The sequence below is a fragment of the Balaenoptera borealis genome, assembly GCF_965194805.1.
Source record: "Balaenoptera borealis genome assembly, chromosome: 20".
In the NCBI taxonomy this organism is placed as follows: domain Eukaryota; kingdom Metazoa; phylum Chordata; class Mammalia; order Artiodactyla; family Balaenopteridae; genus Balaenoptera; species Balaenoptera borealis.
In genome coordinates this window covers 8,103,654-8,126,812 of record NC_138879.1, presented here as the reverse complement: position 1 = coordinate 8,126,812, position 23,159 = coordinate 8,103,654, and the positions used below count along the sequence as shown (strand labels likewise).

General features: G+C 42.4%; 1 protein-coding gene across 1 annotated transcript in view; it reads left to right on the top strand.

Moving 5' to 3' along the window:
- Positions 1-23,025, top strand: part of PRPSAP1 (phosphoribosyl pyrophosphate synthetase associated protein 1) — a 33,624-nt gene extending 10,599 nt beyond the window's left edge. Inside the window, exons 4-10 of the mRNA XM_082371226.1 lie at positions 6,656-6,828; positions 8,177-8,292; positions 8,759-8,814; positions 9,530-9,675; positions 20,257-20,327; positions 21,116-21,262; positions 22,280-23,025. Of these exons, the coding sequence (XP_082227352.1) occupies positions 6,656-6,828; positions 8,177-8,292; positions 8,759-8,814; positions 9,530-9,675; positions 20,257-20,327; positions 21,116-21,262; positions 22,280-22,438 (868 nt within the window). The 3' untranslated portion in view covers positions 22,439-23,025. The remainder of the gene's footprint in view (positions 1-6,655; positions 6,829-8,176; positions 8,293-8,758; positions 8,815-9,529; positions 9,676-20,256; positions 20,328-21,115; positions 21,263-22,279) is intronic.
- Positions 23,026-23,159: the final 134 nt, after the last annotated feature.

Genomic DNA, 23,159 nt, shown 5'->3' with positions numbered 1-23,159 from the left:
CTGTTGGAGAGCCAGGGTGTTGACCAGTCTTCATTTTCATGATGAGCTGGGATGGTCGAGGCTTTGATGCCTTTGTGAAAGTATAATCTTTTCCAATCAATTTCTTAATTATAGGATTGACTTAGCAAGACCGAATTAAGAAAAATTTTTTTTATATTGGAGTGTAGTTGATTTACAATGCTGTGTTAGTTTTTGCTGTATAGCAAAGTGAGTCAGTTTTACATACAAATATATCCACTTTTTTTTAGATTCTATTCCCATATAGGTCATTATAGAGTATTGAGTAGGTCCCTGTGCTATTCAGTAGGTTCTTATTAATTATCTATTCTATACATAGTAGTGTGTATATGTCAAGGACCAAATGTTTTTATAGTACGTCTCTGAGGCTATCGAGTATTCTAATTCCTTTACTTTTATTATGAGTTCGGGAAGTAGGGAAGAGATATAATAATGATAGTAATAGCAGACTTTGCCGAGGCTGGTGTGTGAAGTTGGTGACGTGTGTGAGGCTGAAGGGCTTCAGGTGGATCATCCCCTCCACCAGTCACCACCCTCTGAGGCAGGTGTCATCATCACCCCCTTTTATGTCCTCTAACCACAGATTTCCACATTGGGGTATCATTGTGCACTTGTTAATGCATGTAGGGTAGAGGGACAGCTTATATCCATAATTTCCTTTTTGTTATAATACATCTCCCTCCCTAGTTTTAGTTCAGACTTCTTTAACACGTCATAAACAGTATAAGTTCACAGTCTATTGGCACGGCAAAATAACGCTCACTCTTAACAGCCCTGTCCTGGGATCTTGAGACAGCTTGTGGTTAGTCTTCCTTGTGGCAAGAAGTTGTGCTTTATCTAATTCTTGTTTTCCATATCTCATGGTAACCAAGAATGCAGTAGAAATATTTAGTACATGCAGTTTAGAGTGATCCTGGGGCAGTAATACATACGGAACTTTACAATGTGCAGGTGTTTTCCAGGGAAAGGACAAATTAACGTGGAAAAATGAGTTGGTTAATGGCTAATTGGGAAATATTTGTAGTTTTTTTTCCCCACTTGTGCTTAGGATACTCGAGAATTTGAACAAAGGAAGAGGTAGGGAGCAGTCCATGGAGTTGCAGCAGAGAGAGTGAATCTTGTAGAAGAACCTTGACAGCAATTTTACACACTTACCATATGGAAAGGTTTCTTTTTGAAGGAGCAGCGCAGATATACACGGTGCTTTTGAAAACCAGAGCCCTGTCCTGAAGATGGTGCAATTCCCTTGTGGTACTTGTTTTGAGATTATTGAGAAGCCATAATTGTCTTCCTTGTGAAACCGTGCGCCTCAGATTGGGACTTGAACCCACGTGCCAGGACTCGAACCCAGCCAAAACCCATGGTCTTCCAACTGAGATCACACACCTGGTTTCAGGACTTAATGAAGCTCAGGTTCTTGATGTCTCATTGCAGAAAGAATTCAGTGAGAGACAAAGTGATAGGTAAGAAGTGGATTTATTTAGAGAGAAACACACTCCACAGACAGAGTGTGGACCGTCTCAGGAGGTGAGAAACGCACCAGGGTCTGGGGTTGTCAGTTTTTATAGGGGTGGGTAATTTCATAGGCTAATGAGTGGGAGGAGTATTCCAGCTATTTCAGGAAGGGGCGGGGATTTCCAGGAATCGGGCCACCGCCCACTTTTTGGTCCTTGTGGTCAGGTCTTGGAATTGTCCTGGTGCCTGTGGGTGTGTCATTTAGCTTGCTGATGTGTTACAGTGAGCGTATACTGAGGCTCAAGGTCTAGTGGAAGTTGACTTGTCCGCCATCTTGGACCCATTTGGTTCCAATCAGTTTCTGTCATGTCCTCAGGCTATGTCATGCTTTCAGCGGTTGTGCTCTGCCCCCTCCCTCCTGTTTCACCCGTGGTTCTGTTTGGTGGTATCGAAGCAAAAACATCGTCACGTTGCGGTTCCTGTATCTCTTAGGATGATGGGGACTGGAGAGGAGAAATCTGGAGAAAGGACAGAGAGAATGTCTGTGTGCACGTATCCCATAAAAAGGGTTATTGGGTTTGTCACAGTAAACTATTTTATTGCTGACTACAGAATATTTTAGTGACAACTAAATTTAGTTAATTTAGCGGGGAATTTAGTTTTTTAGTACTCTCTGCTATAAATGGTTATGTAGATTGTCAGTTGAAGCAAAACACACAACCTAAAAGTTGCAGGTTAAGTTTTATTTGGGGACCTTACTGGGGACTGTAGCCCGGAGCCAGCCCCTCAGAGGGCTGAGAAACTGCTCCAAAGAGGTCAGGGCGGAGCCAGGATGTATGTGAGGTTTTTGCTGGGGCATCACAGGATGACTGCGGAACACAAGAGCAGGCATCTCAAGTTCATGATTCTAGTGCTTTTCTGTACTTGGGAAGATGCAAGGATCTGCGGTCACTGAAATTAGTCCTTAGATATGCATCTTTCTATCTAGGGCAGGTATCCAAAGCACACAATGCTGCTTATTTCCCTCCACCCTGAATTCCCCTCGGGGCTTGCCTTCAGTGGGCGCCGGCAGTGGCAAGTGGCTTGATCCTGGTGGAACTGGGATGGCAGGCAGCATCCTTTGTTTACTGGAATGGCAGGGAACATCCCTGTGCACAAGGCGAAGGAACGTATCTTACAGATTTTTCTGTTGAGGAGGAGAGGATGTTGCCTAAAGTAATAAGGCTGATTTTAGACAAACAGAACGAAGCTTAGACATCGAAATGAGTTCCGTCGCCTTTAGAGCCGATGTCCTGAGATGTAATATAGACCTTTTTCTGGTGCTGCCGTTGTTCAGAATTTCTTGGGAATTCATCTTCTGGATGTATCTCAAGAAGGGCCGGATGCAAGCGATGTGTGGGGGAACGTATGCAGGAAGGGACACGGAGCTCTCACGCCACTCTCCCCAGTCTCTACACAGTCTCCAACCTGGAAGCTCTCTGAACCCCCTCCGTTTGGCTTTTTACTGAGGCTTCATTACATAGGTATGATTGATGATACCGTTAGCCTTAGGCGATTGTTTCAACCTCCAGAGGTCCTGGGGATGGGACTGAAAGTTCAACCCCTCTAATCACGTGGTTTGTCTCCCTGGCAACCAGTCCCCTCCTTTAGGTGCAGTCCAAAAGTCACCTCCTTAACATAACTAAAGACACCTTTATTCCTCTCAAGGCTTAGGAAATTCCAAAGGTTTTAGAAGGGAGCTTGGTGCCCGAAATGGGAACCAAATACATATTTCTTATTATAAATCACAATATCACAGGGTGGTACTCAAGGAGTTTCCAAATGTACTGAGCATTGGAACTAAGTAAAATAGATATGAAGCTTACAAAGTGTTTTTTGAAGGACAATTTTCATGTTTTATGTTACAAGTTCTAGTATGGTGATGTAACATAAGAAGACGCATTAAAAGCACATTACAGCTTATTTGCTGCAGGGGATTCATTGTTGGAGATGGGGACGGGGTAAATCGTACTCCATGACCTGTTCTCAGTACTTGCATCTGTGGTGTTGGTCTGTCTTTGCAATTTTAATTGATATGTATAGACCATGTCTGTTTCTTTAACTCTCACTCGTTTTTGTCTATCGAAAATGAGAGAGCAGTCAGGGCTGCGTTTAATATAAGATGTGATAGTCTTAGGGAAGAGAAAAATAGTTGGTAAACAGTTAAGATTGTCCTGCTTAGATACAAAGACTACAGGCACTAGCCAGGATGTACTTGGAACAGTCTTAGGGAACAGATAAACAAAGCAGAGGCTGCCAGCCAATTTCTCTTCACCCTGCTAGCCCACAAAATAACTGCTTGGTATCCAATTTGTCCAGTGTCCCTCAGTGAATGGGTAAAGCCACTGTGACAAAGGCCCTTTTGTTGCCTTCCTGACCAATAAGGGGTGGGGCGGGGGAGGCTTTCCTTAGCCGTGGGCTAGAGAATGTTGACTCCCTTGGCATAGGGCATTAGGAAGAGGAAAAAGTAAAAAATAAAAACCTCAGGAGAGAAATTAGTAATTAGCGGAAAGAAAGTTACTCTGAAATCAAGGCTCCTCCCAAACTGTTCCTCTTGTTACATTAATGTCTTACCATCTGGCCTTCCCTTGTGTGCTATCCAAACCTCCTGTTGTGTGGTTGTGTCTTATAAATGCTATCACAAAGCCAGCTAGAAACGCATGACCCAGATAGATACTCTTCCAGGATCTGTTTAATTAATTTCAACAGTTATTGTTGGCATTGGGATCTGGTGTAAGAAACCACCAGGTCCAGTGGAGCTTTTATAATGCCACACATTGCATCACACAAGTGGAAGGTTAAGAAAGCTCTAATTTTATTTCTAACGTTGACAAGCAGTCTGTATATGGAAGAGGCTTTTGCTACGGTGTATAGGATGCCTGTTGTTTAGATACGGACTCCTGAGTTGCCTATATTCTGTGCTCTGAGTACTGTTCAGGCTTCCAGCTCAACCACCAGAGCCCACAAGGCATCAGTGTAGATGATCCGTTGTGGGAAGGGAAGCTCTCCCCTCTGGAATGAAGGATAAGTGTTTGGGAAGGGGAACATTCTTAGGTGAGTTAGCTGTGCTCCTTTTTGGGACAGATGATTACAAGGGTGATCGCGGGGGGGTCTCTGGCCTTCCCCCAAAATGAGGTCGGCCTTGCTTACCCTGTTATCTCCCCACCTGACACACCTAACACAGTGCCTGGTGCAAGGTGCTCAATAAATATTTGTTGAATTGATGACCCAGGATGAAAATTGTTGGAAAGTGCTGAAAATAGACCAAATATTATGAATTCCTAAGTACCTTGGAGGTGTTTGATAAGTGTTTTGTCCTGATTATACCAAAAGGTCGTGTGTCCTCTGACCTTTTGATGGCAGACTTGGGACATTATTAATTTGGGAGCACGAGGGAGAAGAACGTACCACTTTATTTCAGAGGAAGAAATGGCAGCTGGAAAGTAACGTCACCTGTCAGCAATGCAAAAGGCATGTCTAGGTTGACAACTGCATCTTGAAGTTGAGCCCAGAATCAACTCTGCCTACCCCGTGGGAGAAACAAACATAGAAACTTATGACAGAATCTTGAAATAGTTGTGAAAAATCCAAACTACAAAGGAGAGGTTGGAAGTTCCACCAGTTGAACGTGGGTGTGGAAAACATTGTCAGAGTGAAAGGATGTCTTTGCCTCGCTCACTCCAGGGGCACAGGTGTAAACATAAACTGGAAGAGACTGGGGGAAAATGGCCTGACTGTCTTTCAAGCTAAAAAGCATTTCGCGATGAGTATTTCATTCCACCACTTACTCAGCAAGCATTTATTAAGTCTCTGCTATGTTGATGGCAGGCTTTCCATTTTGCTACAGATCAGATAATTCAGAAACTGTGTCATCTGAAGAGCCTACCCCTCACTTGGGTGGGAACTAGGACGTGGGAAATGATCTTCTTTATCTGGGGAAGGCAAGGGAGATACACTCCTGACACAAAAGAGAGGCTGTTTGAGGACACTTGGGTAATCCAAAGAGGAGTAGGAGGACGCTAGAGAGAGAGGGTAGAGCTTTGGAAGGTCATCCTGAAGGATTTCAAGGCCCTTAACTTTAAGGACAGAGGCCACCTTATGCTTTTTTTTTTTTTTTTTTAGTAAATTTATTTATTTTATTTTTGGCTGTGTTGGGTCTTCGTTGCTGCGCGCGGGCTTTAGTTGCAGTGAGCGGGGGCTACTCTTCATTGCAGTGCACGGGCTTCTCATTGCAGTGGCTTCTCTGTTGCGGAGCACGGGATCTAGGCGCACGGGCTTCAGTAGTTGTGGCACTCAGGCTCCATAGTTGTGGCTCACGGGCTCTAGAGCGCAGGCTCAGTAGTTGTGGTGCATGGGCTTAGTTGCTCCACGGCATGTGGGATCTTCCCGGACCAGGGCTCGAACCCGTGTCCCCTGCATTGGCAGGCGGATTCTTAACCACTGCACCACCAGGGAAGTCCCTACCTTTTGCTTGATCAGCCTTGGCAAAGGGTTAACAGTCAGCATTCATTAAAATTTGGAAATAGCCTTTCCTTTGAATACCTTTCAGATTCATATTTTCTTGTCTATCTGGGTAATCTTTGTTAGGAATCTATGTATCTCAAGGAAAGAAGGGATGGGGGAGATACTTGGAAATTAAGTTCCAAAGTCTCCCCACCCCTCACCCTTCTCCCCACTCCCAAAAGAAAAAAAAGAGACCAAATTCTTTATGCTTACGGCAGCTAAATACGAGGGCAGGCGGATTCCCCTTGGTGCTCCCAGGGAAACGAGGCGCTAGCGCTCTGGCCCGAGTTCAGATCCCCGGGATGGTGCCAGCAGGTGTGGGTTCACTCTGGTCGTCAGCAGTCACTGCCTGCTTCACCTGCCACTCCTGTGACCGTGTCGCTGACAGAAGATCGAGGCAAAGGTGAGAGTGGATAACCTTGTGTGAATTTAAGTAACCTCCCATGAAAACCGGAACTCAGACAGCTATAAAGAGGAGTTAGTAAGCTTTCTCCTCTATTCAGGAAGTGCCGTCGTAAGCTAGCGTGATGATCCACGTAACATCATTCTTGGCAGCCCAGGTCAGATTGCTGCGGTTGAGATCTTTGCCAGGAGTTAATAAATGAAACTAATCCAAAAGTGCAAACCTCATCTGTTTCAGAGACGTGAATACAGCCGTGATGGAGCTACTGATCATGGCTTATGCACTGAAGACCGCGTGTGCCAGGAATATTATCGGCGTCATCCCCTACTTCCCCTACAGCAAGCAGAGCAAGATGAGGAAGAGGGGCTCCATCGTGTGCAAGCTCCTGGCGTCCATGCTGGCGAAAGCCGGTGAGTGCGGCCAGCGCCCTGGGGCCCCGTGCCATTGCTTGGGACCGTCCCCTGTGCCAGATTAGTCCATAGCGCAGGTAGCTGGTTGGGGACCTGTTTTCTCTAAGTGTTGTTCAGTAGTTACTTTGTCTTGCTTCCTTTTGCATAGTTCTGGTTAGGGATATGTGAGCTTAGGTGTCAATTCTTTTTCTGTTCTCTTTGTCCTCCTTCAGAGTGACCTTGTCTGCTTCAGGGCTTACTTCTCTCATCTTGGACTTTTTCCTCATTCCACCTTCTTTTCCATTTCATCTTATCATCATCGAAACTTCAGCTGGCGATCTTGGCATTCGGATGTGATCTTTTGAGTTTCAGGTCTAGATTTATTCAAACCTTAGCTAAATTCTGTTGATGTACATAATAGTAAAACTGGATTTTTTCCTTTACTACTTCTTCAGCTTATATACTCTTTTTTTTCCCCCTCCCCAATTGTCTTTCTGTATAGCAGATCATTTTCATTGTGTGTTTGCGTAGTGGTGACATACTTTATGGCCTCTAAATCAAATGTAATAGCCCTTTACAATTAATGGGATTTTATTTGCCGCATGTTTATTTAAAAACTCAAATATATATCTGAGTCCTGAGAAACACATTTGAATTCCATTTGCTATAAAAATGTGTAATGTTTTTGGAAAGAACAAGTAATTCTGCTTCTTCGCTCTGGAAATTTTTCAGTGACCTTGGCTATTTGCCATGTAGTTATATGTGTACCTTTTTTTTGCTTAGCACTGTTGATTATAAGAGTGTGTTTGCATTGTTTTTCTGTACTTGACCCATTCTCTTCGGACATATACACGTTTCCAAGCTCTTCAGTGTCTTATCATTGTGTTTGTGGATTTCTTTCCTTCTAGTATATATATTACTTTGCTTTTGCTTTCCTATTCCTTCTGCCTTATTCCACAGTCCTTTAACATTTCTTCCTAGATTCTTTAATCAAGACCTATTTTTTTTATATCTATTTTTGCTCCAGTATTTAATTCCATGTTTATATTTTTGCTTCTACCTGATTTTTCTTTTCCCAATGTTCAGGCCTAAGCTAATGATGATAGTAGAGGAGAGCACTGTTCTTTAGCTTTAGTGTTTTAATCCATGTGGAAGGTTATAGGCTCCTTTACATCAGGCTTAACATTGTCTTTAGTTCATTGAGTTTTGTTAAGATTGCAAATAAGGTCTATAACGAACATGCTTGTTCCCAGTGCCCCCCTGCCTTCAGTCTTCCGTTAGGAAAGAGGCATTGGGCGTCTAGTTTGTGTCCGCTGTAGCCGTTAACTTGTAGGGGTGAACTTTGTAATTTTTTGTTTTAAAATTTCAGGTTTAACTCACATTATCACTATGGATCTTCATCAAAAGGAAATACAAGGCTTTTTCAGCTTTCCTGTGGACAACCTTAGAGCCTCACCTTTCCTGCTTCAGTATATCCAGGAAGAAGTGAGGAGCGTCAGCAAATACCCCATTGTCCTCAAAAGAGACCCTGTGTAGTTTTACTCTGGTACCAGATTTCAATATTGAAAGGCACATCCAATGATCAAATGATCTTTCCCTTAAGTCTTAATGCCTGAGTCATTAAGTCAGATAAGGTCAGCATTTAGGCACAGAGGATAGTATTTTTTAAAGAAATTAAAAATGGATTTCCTTCTAAGTATCTTTAGCAATTTGCTTATATTTTCTAAAATGAAGGTTTTAGGAATTAATTATTTTTTATCTTCTTGATGTAGCAGACTTTGGCAATGATGCTAATTGATAAGGGTTAAAAAATGTTAAATGAGTGAATGAAATTCTAGCTTGTTTGCTAGTACGGATCATTGTTATAAGAAGAAAAAAATGTGTTGCCAGCACCCAGGTGTTATTTTTTTGATACCTTTTCAGTATTTTCTTATTTTTCCTCCAAATCTAGATTCCAAATTATAGAAATGCAGTCATCGTAGCTAAGTCTCCTGATGCTGCAAAAAGGTAAATAAGCCAGACATTTATACACATCCCTTTTGGGTGTTTCAGAATCCGAGGTCTGTCTTAATATGGCTTGTGAAAACTCATCAGCTCCAGCTTTCCCCCAAATCATTGTCATACCCCAAACCACAGCTTTACCTCTAGTTTCCTAACAACACGAGCATTTCTCGGAATTACTCATTTTTCCCCTGGGAGAAAATGAAGTTCTTCCTTCAAGTTCTCAGGAAAAGGAAAACAGGAAGACTGTGAACGCCTTTGAGACAGTGGTTTTTGAGACCTTTTTGAACAGAGTTCTTCTGAAGATGAGGGACTTCCCTGGCGGTCCAGTGGTTAAGACACCGTGCTTCCATTGCATGGGGCACGGGTTCGATTCCTGGTTGGGGAACTAAGAGCCAGCATGCCTTGAGGCGCAGCCAAGAAATAGGGGAAAAAACCAAAACAAACAAAAAAACCCTGAAGATGAGTGTGAGACTGTTGGGCAAAGGGTAGAACCAAAATGATCTAGAATCAGATACCAGCCCACATCCCATCTCGAGTGCCTCTTGAGGCATTTACATTCCGGCCTGGGCCGTACTTCCTGATTTGTAGAAGTAATTCCTTTGCATATCCATAAAAGGGTGAATGGTGTTTTCATTCTGTGGTTAACAAAGTGATGAAAAAGCAGCGCTTGGGTTTTGCTTCCCATGAACCTCACCCTTTCCCGTTATCTTCCTCTTAGGGCCCAGTCGTACGCAGAGAGGCTGCGTCTGGGTTTAGCTGTGATCCACGGGGAGGCTCAGTGTGCAGAGCTGGACATGGACGACGGCCGTCATTCTCCCCCGATGGTCAAGAACGCGACCGTCCACCCTGGGCTGGAATTGCCATGTAAGATCAACTCTGTGGTTTTATTCTATTTGTAAATGGAAGAAAGTTTTGAATAGTATGAATGCCTAGGAGTTAATACCTATGTAGATGCTGTTGTGGTATTTTTAAATAATTGAACTACCGTTATGTTGATTTTGCCTTTTGTCAAAGATTTTGTTACACACTTTTGTAGACTAGGTAAGGACAGTTGAGCTAATCTGGGCAGCACTTGGCGTTCAGAGAGTGAAATAATCTTAGCTTTAGTAAAAAAGTTGTATGTGTAGTGGTGTGAAATCTTAAGCTTTTATATTTTGGTAAGATAGGTGATAGCAACCATTGATCACATATCAGGCTTTGGTGATCAGGTAACTTTAGCACTTGATTTAGTGATGTAGCCCTTTGACCTGATACCTGACTAATTTATTTATTTATTTATTTACTTTAAAATTTATTTATTTATGTATTTATGGCTGTGTTGGGTCTTCATTTCTGTGCGAGGGCTTTCTCTAGTTGCGGCAAGCGGGGGCCACTCTTCATCGCGGTGCGTGGGCCTCTCACTCTCGCGGCCTCTCTTGTTGCGGAGCACAGGCTCCAGACGTGCAGGCTCAGTAATTGTGGCTCACGGGCCTGGTTGCTCCGTGGCATGTGGGATCTTCCCAGACCAGGGCTCGAACCTGTGTCCCCTGCATTGGCAGGCAGATTCTCAACCACTGCGCCACCAGGAAAGCCCCTGACTAATTTATTTTTAATCCAACAGAGTGGAAGCTATTTACTTTGGTGGACTTTTGAGTGATAATAACAGGCATTCTATGCTGGAAGATATATCATGGTTTTTAGAGGAAGGAGAGTATTTCTTTTTAAAATCTGTATCTATTTGCCATGCCTCAGAAAGATACAGACTAATACGGTGGGAAAATACTAGCATGGTTACACCACAGACAGGTTATTTCAGACAGGCTCCTGTCTAAGGTATAAACATTACAGTTTTTTTTCCCCCATTCTATAAAATTTCCACTGCTCTGTTTTCAACTTTGGAGGTTTTTATTGTAAGAGAAACAAGTAATATACTCTTTAAATTTTTAGTGTCACAGCATTTTTTTTTTTTGAGATTTTCATAATTAAAGTTCTTGAATAGGGAATACATTCACATATTTCAAAATTCAAAAAGTATAAAATCCTTTATGGTGAAAAACCTTTCCACCCACCCACCTCCCCCCTCTCCTGCAGCTACTCTGATCTCCAGTGTGGTTGGTTTCTTGTGTGGTTGGTTTCTTGTGTATCCATTTAGAGCTTTTATGCAAATACAAGCAGATTCCCTCATTTTCACGCAAACAGTTGTATGTTATACATTGTTCTGCCCCTTGCTTTTTTCATTCATTAGCTCCTTCTCAGTCCATACAGATTTCTGTCTTTACAGTTTCATAGTATACTGTTTTTGGATATGCCATAGTTTATTTAACCAGTCCCCTGTTGATGCACTTATTTTTTTTCCCAACCTTTGGGTATAAAAAACAAGGCTCCAATAGTAATAAACGTCTGTTGGGAATTCCCTGGCGTCCAGTGGTTAGGACTCGGTGCTCTCACTTCTGTGGACCCAGGTCTGATCCCTGGTCGGGGAACTAAGATCCCACAAGCCAAAAATAAAAAAAATAATAATAATAAATTTTAAAATAAAATAAAATAAATAAACATCTCGTGAGTCCTTATTACGTGCCAAGAGCCGTTCTAAGCCCTTTAGTAGATCTTCGAATTTGGTCCTCGCACAATAGTACGCATAGGTGCTCTCGTGATCCCTCATTCTGCCAGTGAGGAAACCGAGACACACGGCCGGGGCTGGTGGCGCCAGGGTTTGGAATGTAGCTGCTGATGCCAGAATCCACACTCCTTTGTTTTTTTAGCTTTTTATTTTGAACTAACTGCAGACTTAGAGAAAAGGTGAAAGAACAATACAAAATTCCTCTCTCTACTCTTCACTCAGAGCCCCCAAATTGAACATTTATATGCCTTTTTTTTTTCTGAACCATTGAGAGTGAGTTGCAGTCATAATGCCCCTTTATTGCTAAATACTTGTGTATATTTCCTAAAAACAGAGACTGTCTAATATAAGCACATATGATTATCAGACTCAGGAAAATAACGTTGTTACAATACTGTTATCTAATCTGTAGACCTTATGCACATTTTACCAGCTGTCCCACCAGTGTCCTTCCGAGGAAAAGAAAACAGTTTTTTGGGGCCCAGGACCCAGTATAAGATCACACGTTGCACCAGTTGTCATTTCTCTTTGGTCTCAGTTAATCAGGAGTGACTCCTCTGTTCTTTGTCTCCAGTGACCTTGATACTTCTGAAGAGTGCAGGCCAGTTATTTGTAGAATATCCTTGCGTTGGGGCTTGTTTCTTTCCTCATATTGGGTTGAATCACTTACTACTATGATTTTTGTCAAATGGAGGTTTTTCTAATTCCCCTCCTTCCCTGTCCGTTCAGTCACTTGTATCAGTGCGGATTCGTGGAGTCGTGTTTTATTCAGCACGTTATACTCCATTGCTACTACTTGTGTTAATGCTCAAATTGTCTCAGACTTGGCCAGAGAGAACTCCTTCAGGCTGCCTCCCACGTTCTTTGGACGTGTCCCTATCGTGTGTTGACTCTTCCTTGTTACTTTCCAGTACAACTAGATGTTCCACGTTCATCTCGTACTTTCTTAGCCCTGGGATCAGCCATTTCTCCACGGAGCCCCAGTTCCTTCAGTGGGAAGTAGTATTTAGAAACCAAGATTTGGGCTCCAGAGTGGACACACTCAGTCACAGTACGTCATTGCCTGTGATTAACCTCAACTTACATTCTTTCATAAGTGACCGAATGTATTTACGGGATAAAGACCAAGAAATCAGATTATTGGGTCAGAAGTTAAGTTGACAGATATTGCCAAATTGCCACAATAGTTTATATGGTGAGATTCTCTTCTGAGAATGTTGCCTTATTACTTATTGTAACAGTGTTGTCATTCCTTCATAGATGGTTGGTATGTTTACATTACAACTTTTACAATCGCCATAGGATCGTTTTCTTTTTTTTTAATTTTAATTTTTTTTACTTTTTTTTTTTTTTTTTTGGCTGAGGCATTCAGAATCTTAGTTCCCCGACCAGTGATTGAACCCGTGCCCCCTGCAGTGGAAGTGCCGAGTCCTAACTACTGGACCACCAGGGAAGTCCCCATAGGATCATTTTCTATGATCCCCTTTTATAGATTTAGCCAAGGGAATTCTGAAAAAAATGTTATTTCTTGTATGTGTATTGTATTCAGTACCTTCCAAATTAAATATGCTTTATGTTTATATATCAGTTTTGCTTCTAGTATATCATAATAGTTTATTCAATAGTAATGAAGATGAAGACATTAGAACAAGGACAAAGGAAAGCAGACATTCACTCTTGGAGTCTGTGTATTTTTTTTTTTTTTAAACATCTTTATTGGAGTATAATTGCTTTACAAACTTGTTAGTTTCTGCTGTATAACAAAGTGAATCAGCTGTACGCATACATATATCCCCATATCCCCTCCCTCTTGCATCTCCCTCCCACCCTCCCTATCCCACCCCTCTAGGTGGTCACAAAGCACCGAGCTGATCTCCCTGTGCTATGCGGCTGCTTCCCACTAGCCATCCATTTTACATTTGGTACTGTGTATATGTCAATGTTACTCTCTCACTTCGTCCCAGCTTACCCTTCCCCGTCCCCGTGTCCTCAAGTCCATTCTCTACGTCTGCATCTTTATTCCTGTCCTGCCCCTAAGTTCATCAGAACCATGCTTCTTTTTTTTTTTTTTTTTTTTTTGATTCCATATATATGTGTTAGCATACAGTATCTGTTTTTCTCTTTCTGACTTACTTCACTCTGTATGACAGACTCTAGGTCCATCCACCTCACTACAAATAACTCAATTTCGTTTCTTTTTATGGCCAAGTAATATTCCATTGTATATACGTGCCACATCTTCTTTATCCATTCATCTGTCAGTGGACACTTAGGTTACTTCCATGTCCTGGCTAGTGTAAATAGAGCTGCAGTGAACATCGTGGTGCATGACTCTTTTTGATTATGATTTTCTCAGGGTATATGCCCAGTAGTGGGATTGCTGGGACATACGGTAGTTCTATTTTTAGTTAAGGAACCTCCATACTGTTCTCCCATAGTGGCTGTATCAATTTACATTCCCACCAACAGTGCAAGAGGGTTCCCTTTTCTCCACACCCTCTCCAGAATTTATGGTTTGTAGATTTTTTGATGGTGGCCATTCTGACCGGTGTGAGGTGATACCTCATTGTAGTTTTGATTTGCATTTCTCTAATGATTAGTGATGTTGAGCATCCTTTCATGTGTTTGTTGGCAATCTGTATATCTTCTTTGGAGAAATGTCTGTTTAGGTCTTCTGCCCATTTTTGGATTGGGTTGTTTGTTTTTTGATATTGAGATGCATGAGCTGCTTGTAAATTTTGGAGATTAATCCTTTCTCAGTTGCTTCGTTTGCACATATTTTCTCCCATTCTGAGGGTTGTCTTTTCGTCTTGTTTATGGTTTCCTTTGCTGTGCGAAAGCTTTTAAGTTTCATTAGGTCCCATTTGTTTATTTTTGTTTTTATTTCCATTTCTCTAGGAGGTGGGTCAAAAAGGATCTTGCTGTGATGTATGTCATAGAATGTTCTGCCTATGTTTTCCTCTAAGAGTTTTATAGGGTCTGGCCTTACATTTAGGTCTTAAATCCATTTTGAGTTTATTTTTGTGTATGGTGTTAGGAGGTGTTCTAATTTCATTCTTTTACATGTAGCTGTCCAGTTTTCCCAGCATCACTTATTGAAGAGGCTTTCTTTTCTCCTTTGTATACTCTTACCTCCTTTATCAAACATAAGGTGACGATATGTGCATGGGTTTATCTCTGGGCTTTCTATAATGTTCCATTGATCTATATTTCTGTTTTTGTGCCAGTACAATACTGTCTTGATTACTGTAGCTGTGTAGTATAGTCTGAAGTCCGGGAGCCTGATTCCTCCAGCTCCATTTTTCGTTCTCCAGATTGCTTTGGCTATTCGGGGTCTTTTGTGTTTCCATGCAAATTGTGAAATTTTTTGTTCTAGTTCTGTGAAAAATGCCATTGGTAATTTGATAGGGATTGCATTGAATCTGTAGATTGCTTTGGGCAGTAGAGTCATTTTCACAGTGCTGATTCTTCCAATCCAAGAACATGGTATATCTCTCCATCTGTTTGTATCACCTTTAATTACTTTCATCAGTGTCTTGTAGATTTCTGCATACAGGTCTTTTGTCTCCTTAGGTAGGTTTATTCCTAGATATTTTATTCTTTTTGTTGCAGTGGTAAATGGGAGTGTTTCCTTAATTTCTCTTCCAGATTTTTCATCATTAGTGTATAGGAATGCAAGAGATTTCTGTGCATTAATTTTGAATCCCGCTACTCTACCAAATTCATTGATTAGCTCTAATAGTTTGTATGTTATTTGCTGCTTTTCCCTTGCTGCTTTCAATATTTTTTTCTTTGTATTTAATTTTTGATAGTTTCATTAATATGTGTCTCGGTGTGTTTCTCTTTGGGTTTATCCTGTATGGCACTCTCTGTGTTTCCTGGACTTGATTGACTATTTCCTTTCCCACGTTAGGGAAGTTTTCGACTATAATCTCTTCAAATATTTTCTCAACCCCCCCCCCTTTTTTTCTCTTCTTCTTCTGGGACCGCTATAATTCGAATGTTGGTTCGTTTAATGTTGTCCTAGAGGTCTCTTGAGACTGTCCTCAATTCTTTTCATTGTTTTTTCTTTTCTGCTCTCTGGCAGTTATTTCCACCATTTTATCTTCCAGCTCACTTATCTGTTCTTCTGCCTCAGTTATTCTGCTACTGGTTCCTTCTAGAATATTTTTAATTTCAGTAATTGTGTTGTTCATCTCTGTTTGTTTGCTCTTTAGTTCTTCTAGATCCTTGGTAAGTGTTTCTTGCATTTTCTCTATTCTGTCTCCCAGATTTTGGATCATCTTTACTATCAATACTCTGAACTCTTTTTCAGTTATGTTGCCTATTTCGTCTTCATTTATTTGGTCTTGTAGGTTTTTACCTTGCCTCCTTCACCTGTAACATATTTTTCCGTGGTTTCATCTTTTTTTTTGGTTTGTTTCCTCTTTTTGATAGGTGGTGCTGTATTCCTGTCTTACTGGTTGTTTGGCCTGAGACGTCCAGCACTGGAGTTTGCAGGCAGTTGGATAGATCCAGGTCTTGGTGCTGAGATGAGGACCTCTGGGAGGCCTTACTCTGATTAATATTCCCTGGGGTCTGAGGTTCTCTGTTAGTCCAGTGGTTTGGACTCAGAGCTTCCACCACAGGAGCTTGGTCCCGACCTCTGGCCTGAGAACCAACATCTTGCAAGCATATGTCAGCATGTTGAGGATTTTCCTTCTGACAGTGAGGGCAGAAATATGTCATTCTCTTATTCTCCCCTAAGCGACACACAGTTATTTTGCAGCAGCACTGACCACAATTAGGACGCTTGTAAACCTTATAGTGGTTAGAGACAGCAGATCCTGCTTTGTGGCACCTGTAAAAAAGAAGGCTGAAATCATGTATCATTTTCACAAGGTGATGTGTCTGTTCATGTGTTAACTGACAAACTTTAACAGCGGGATGAAGACCACTGTCAAAGAGAGCTTCATTTTTGATGATGTTTCCCACCCCGGGCAACACTTTCTGATCCATTAAACACGTCACATAGCATCCGTCCTCTCTGCTTTTTCACTTCACTTTCTGCTCTTGAGAAACTAAAGTTAGGTGAACATACATCTAATTCTTCCATCATTCTTATTCTCTCTTGGCTTTCTGCTGAGTTTCTGGATTAATCACGAGGGAGCCTTTCATTCCAAAATGAATCCGTAAAGCTTTTGGCCCAAAGTACATAAAGAGCTCCTTCCCCAAAGTTTCCACGCCACTGTAAATGTGTCCATTAAACAGTCTCAAGAAATTCTGGCTGGAATCTTTATTATTATTCAGTGCAGCAGCCTCTGCGCGGGCGTGTACCTCGGCCCCGAGGAGATTCAAATCCGAGTCTGTGTATTTTTAAGAAAGAACTATGTTATCTTCCTGGAACCCATTTTTTAATTTAATTTTATTTTTTAAAGTATTTTTGATGTGGACCGTTTTTAAAGTCTTTATTGAATTTGTTACAGTATTGCTTCTGTTTTCTGTTTTGGTTTTTTGGCCACGAGGCATGTGGGATCTTAGCTCCCTGACCAGGGGTCGAACCCACACCCCCTGCATCGGCACGTGAAGTCCTAACCACTGGACCTCCAGGGAGGTCCCTGGAACCCATTGTTTTAGAGCGGTAGTTCTCAACCGAGGGGGCTTTTGCTCCCCAGAGCATATTTGGCAGTGTCTGGAGACATTTCTTGGTTGTCTCAACGGGGGGGCATGGGGTGCTACAGGCATCTAGGGAGTAGAGGCCACAGATGCTACTGACCAGTTATCCAGCCCAGAATGTCAGTAGTGCCAAGGTTGAGAAACCCTTTTCTAAAGTAATTTATTAAAAGTGAGGTAGTGTAAATGTTTCTCTTTTATAAGATAGAGTTGATACCTCCCTGATGGCAAGGAATCTAATGAACTTGAAAGGACTGTGTGTCAGTGGTTCCACTAAACAGTGCTCTGGGTTTGCCACAGTGGTGACACTTAAGAGCTTGGAATGCAAAAATGAGAGGGAGTCACCTGCTCTGCCTTGATTTTCCTGGCTTGTTAATTGTACAAGTGAAGGTGTGGCTTTCACCACTAAAGTGAAAACCGACATCGGCTCCCCTTGAGCATTTGTTAAATGTAAGTTTTGACCTGTTTGCATGTAGATAGCATTATGAGCATTATGAGCTTGGAAATAATTTCAGTTCTAGTTCTACTGGCGACCTTATTTTATTTCGTATATCTCTCTTTAATGTCAGTCTGTTGATAAAGTTTGACATTCCATTGAGTTAGAAATAGACCAAGATCAAAATGGATAAGGAATATCCATCCCTTTTCACTCTATTTTAAGAGAGGAAGGTTTTTTGATTCTGGCAAAACAGTAAAAGAGTGTGTGTGTGTGTGTGTGTGTGTGTGTGTGTGTGTGTGTGTGTGTGTGTAGTCTAAAGGATGGTTGTAAAAGCAGCACTATTTTACCTGGAAAATGCTAATTTTAAATGCAAAAGACAATTTCCTACTTCCTTCATAAGAACATTGGAAATCATTTGCTAAATTGACATTTTTACTGCAGTAAGTCGATGTAGTTTTAACAGTGATTTCTGGCCACAAGTAATGGCGCACAGTTCATTTTATTCTTAAACATACTGGGTTTTGTTTGACAAAGTGGAGAAAGAGAGCAGACTCTTAAACACAGAATAATTTTAACACCCTTTATTCTTTTTTTAAAAAATTAATTAATTAATTAATTATTTTATTTTATTTTCGGCTATGTTGGGTCTTTGTTTCTGTGCGAGGGCTTTCTCTAGTTGCGGCAAGCGGGGGCCACTCTTCATCGCGGTGCGCGGCCCTCTCACTGTCACGGCCTCTCTTGTTGCGGAGCACAGGCTCCAGACACACAGGCTCAGTAGTTGTGGCTCACGGGCCTAGTTGCTCCACGGCATGTGGGATCTTCCCAGACCAGGGCTTGAACCCGTGTCCCCTGCATTAGCAGGCAGATTCTCAACCACTGTGCCACCAGGGAAACCCAGCACCCTTTATTCTTGACCTTCAGTACATATATTACTTTCACTGGAAAGTTTGAATCATTAGTGTTTTATTTTCTGGGCAAGCTTTTAGAAATTTGGGGACATTTTTTTAAGGCTGTGAGGTCCTATTCTCTTGATGATAATGAAGTCTGTCTCTTTTTTAGTAGCCAGCAAATGATGTATTCAGTTTGTGCCGATCCCAAAGGCAGTTATGAGCTGGGACTGAGCCTTTTTTTTTTTTTTGAGCCTTTTTTTTAAGCCTTGATCCTAGCCATGCCTGTTTTTCATTTCAAACTGACAGAAGTTTTTTGGGGAGAGGTAGGCTTACAGAAAAGTCAACAGGAATACTGTGACATGCATCAAACTAGAGCTGAATTTCTGTTGATGTCTGATGAGGGTTACTGGCTTTCAGTCTTTTTCTTTTTTTTACAGAGAAAGATGGTCAAGAAAGGGGCCACATCTCTTTAAGAAGTGGGTAGGTCAACGTAACCACCTACCCATATGGTTTAATTTAAAGACAGAATTTGAGGAAGGCTTTTCTGATGTTGGTGGTTTATTTCCTCCCCCTTTTAGGTGATACTTATACGCAGAGCCTTTTTGACTGCCCAAATTTAACAAATTGCCCTTGTTTCCAGGATGGGAAATCAGGAAATGTCTCCTGAAATTTGCCAGTAAAGTAGTGCTGAATTTCAACTCGGCTGATTTGCTGGTATACGCAAGGGGACACATGTTCTTCCAGGTTTACAGCGCCTGTAGATAGGAGTCAGCTAAAATGGATTGCTTGCTGATAATTGCTAAACTATATAACTACCCTGAATTTATTCTATTCCCGCTCCCCCGCTACTAGTTTAGTAAATATTTCAGAATTAAAAAAAGCTTCCCCAAAGAAGTAGAATGTTTAGCCTGTTCTTCTGAAATATTTTTCCCCTCTCAGTTTACTAACCTCCTTTTCAGGGTGAATTCCTATGTCCCTTCTGCATCCTGTAGTTTGCTTTGTACACTGATGGGCCTTTTTCACATATAAATTTTGTAGTGAGATAAGAAGCCTCTGCTTTAAGGACCAGTTAAATCAGGAAAAGGTGATGGACTTGTGGTTATTGTCTTCGGCTTCCTAACTTTCAGGAAACCGATTATGTCAGTGGTGTAGTTGTCTGATAATAAGGTTACATTGTCCCAGTAAGGTCGCCTTGGAAGAAAATGAAGTAAAGCCAGCTATTTATCTGGCAGTCTGGCAGCCTTTCCCTGTTTACTTTCTGCAGAGCGGCATTTATTTACATTTCTTTACAAGTGGAATATTTCTGTTTTGAGTGGCACCGTGGTGCTGCTTCTTTGTGCCGGTGAGATCTCTTTTGCTCTGCTCCTCCCTGACTTGAGGCCTGCGCCGCCCAGCGTCGCCTGGCTCTTAGGCACACGGGGCTGCTGAGCCCTTGAAATGTGGCTGGTCCCAACTGAGAATCGCTGCGTGTGGAGAATGCACACCAAATACGAAGACTTAGTATGAAAAAAAAAATGTAAAACATCTCTAATAAATTTGCATATAGATTATTTATCAAAACAATAATATATTGGCTATATTGGGTAAAATTAAAATCTATTAATTTCACCTATTTCTTTTTGCTTTCTAATGTGGGTACTAGGAAATGTAAACTTACTTTTATGGCTCGCCTTCCCTGCTGTTGGACGGTGCTGCTCCGGATAACCTTTTTCTGAGAGAGCCCAGGTTGATTGAGGGGAATCTGCACACTTTTTAATTGTCCGCCCTGGCTCTGCCACCACTTCCAGGGAATGGCGTTGTGATGACTACATTTACCTAGTGATACGTGACTAACAGAGGTCTTGTGATTTGTCTTGCTTTGCTAGTGATGATGGCCAAGGAGAAGCCACCGATCACGGTAGTGGGGGATGTTGGAGGACGCATCGCGATCATTGTGGTAGGTCACAGTCTTCCTTCGTGTGCAGAGATGACATTACTGACTCAGTAGGTGTCCACCTTAGGATTGGTGTCCAGTGACGATGATGCATTTAAGTGGACCCATCTAGCCTTTCTCACCCAGGCTCCCCTAGGACAACTAGGAGAAACTTTTAAACAGATGAACCGGGATTATTATAACCTACAGGTGTAAAACGAGCACAGTAGTAGCACCTGTAAGTAAATTCGATTCCGTAAATAACCTTTGTCTGAAGGGGTCTGTGTCCTGTCAAACCAGCTGACTTACTCAACCTTAAGCTCGTGGGCAGTGAAGTGAACTGAAGGTGGGCTGTTCATTCTCACTAACAAGAATGTGTGTCTTGTTCTTTGTTACTTTAACACGATACACGTGCTCCCAGCTCTAAACGCCTCAGCTGGGCCAGAGGACCGGCCCTTTACAATGGCTCACTTTATTCCTCTGTTCCCCTCTATTAACTTTCTCTTGGAAAAAAGTAAATGAGACACTGGCTATGTGGGATTCATCAGAAATTTGAAACAGGGAAGGGAGTCTTGGCAGTCTCCTGAACTCAGGCCGCAATGTCGCGTATGACTGTAGTGAGGCTTTGCTGCTCTTTCCACGGACAGGCATGCACGTTACAAGGCCACGCGGTTCCAAATGGACGTTCAGTCTTTGACCCAGGCAGATAGCTCTGATTTTCCATTAGACATCCTCTGAAGCAAAGTGCAGAGAGGTGTGTGTTTATAGATGGGGATGGAGGGAACTTAGCACTAACACTGGTCTCTTCTCAGGATGACATCATTGATGATGTGGAAAGTTTTGTTGCTGCTGCGGAGATCCTGAAAGAGAGAGGCGCTTATAAGATCTACGTCATGGCCACTCACGGCATCCTGTCTGCGGAGGCCCCCCGTCTGATTGAGGAGTCCTCCATCGACGAGGTCTGTCTGCTCTTTTTTTTCTTTTTTTTTGAAGTCTTTAATTTTTTATTTTATATTCAGAGAGCCATTGTTTCTGCGTAAGGTAGATATCCTGGACGACCCATTCAAGGAAGTTGAGTCACAATTTGCTGCTCTGTTTTCCGTGAATAGTTAAATGGCTCATTCAGTTTTTTTTTCTTTTGAAATTTTCTTTTTTTATTTTATTTTAATTAATTCATTTATTTTTGGTTGCATTGGGTCTTCGTCGCTGCGCATGGGCTTTCTCAAGTTGCGGCGAGCAGGGGCTGCTCTTCGTTGCTGTGCGCGGGCTTCTCATTGCGGTGGCTTCTCTTTGTTGTGGAGCACGGGCTCTAGGCACGCAGGCTTCAGTAGCTGTGGCTCGCGGGCTCAGTAGTTGTGGCTTGTGGGCTCTAGAGCACAGGCTCAGTAGTTGTGACGCGTGGGCTGAGTTGCTCCGCAGCATGTGGCATCTTCCCGTACCAGGGCTCGAACCCGTGTCCCCTGCATTGGCAGGCGGATTCTTAACCACTGCGCCACCAGGGAAGCCCCTCAGTCAGTATTGCTTACTCCCTCTCGAGAGGACTGTGAGATCGTGCTTTGGGTGGCTAGTGGTCTGTTGGGGCAGATGTATAGTTAGGAATATATGTCTATTTTCATAACGATTTGCTCTGTGTACTTCAGTATAATTTGTATTTCAGTATGATTTGATACCATAGTAGCGTTTCTCTCAAGACTTGAATTCTTCCTTGATAATAGGAAGGTTTCCCGCAGTGCTGGGGCTCACCCTGTCATTTCTGCATACGTAGACGTGACCTTCCTAAGCTTCTGTTTTGAATCATGTAAACTTTGCCCTGTGTAAAGTCGGGTTCTTTTGTAAAAACTGTACTCAGTGGAATAAGGTTTTATAGTTTGGGCCTTGGTCTGTGGGTACCACACGTTAGGTAAACTTTTCTGAGTGACCACGTTGGGCCGCACACATCAGTAACAGCGTTTCTTTTCCATTACTGCAACGACCAGGTGGTGGTGACGAATACTGTCCCTCACGAGGTCCAGAAGCTGCAGTGTCCCAAGATTAAGACTGTGGACATCAGTCTGATTCTTTCTGAAGCGATTCGGAGAATCCACAACGGGGAGTCCATGGCGTACCTTTTCCGAAACATCACAGTGGACGACTAGCTTTCCCGGTTGCCTTGTCCCTGGAACTCCCAAGGAAAACATGTGAAAAGCAGTGCCAACCATTATGTACACAGCATTTCCTTTCAAGGGAGGCAGATGGTCTCTCTTGCCAAGTTTGGTGGGTAGGAGGCATTAAGATGGTCAAGGGGAAGACAGAGATCACGGGTCCATGGCCTCAACTGTCTGCCGTCGCCATCCTGTTCCTTAAAAAAAAGTTAGACACCTTCCTGAAGAGGATCTGAAAATCTTGTTGATATTGAAAGGGAGTGAAAGGGAGACCAAGTCCTAACTCTCTAACGTTCGTTCAGTTGTTTCCAGCGCAGGGAAACATCTGTGTTAATGTTGAATTTGGTTAGGGGAGCTGAGCACCCGGCACTGTTCCTATTCCAGTTGTCCTCTCGCCAGTCAATTTCGTGCACATCTTTTACAGAGAATCATATTTTTCTTTGAGAAACTCCTTGCCAGCAGCCAGCGAACAATGAAGCATTTGTGGCGTTACTCCTAGCGAGGACATCAGATTAAAAAATCACATCCTAACTCTGGATCTCCGAGTTGCTCTTAAATTGCAAATAAAAGAATTTTCTGTCTTGCTAGTGTCTTCACTACATTGCAGAGCTGCCCACTCTCCTGCCTTGTGTCCAGACTCTGCAGAAGCTGGTGCCTTGAATGCAGGGTGGTCCAGGTCCATGGCTCCTGGACATAAGTCTCCCTCTGCAGGTTC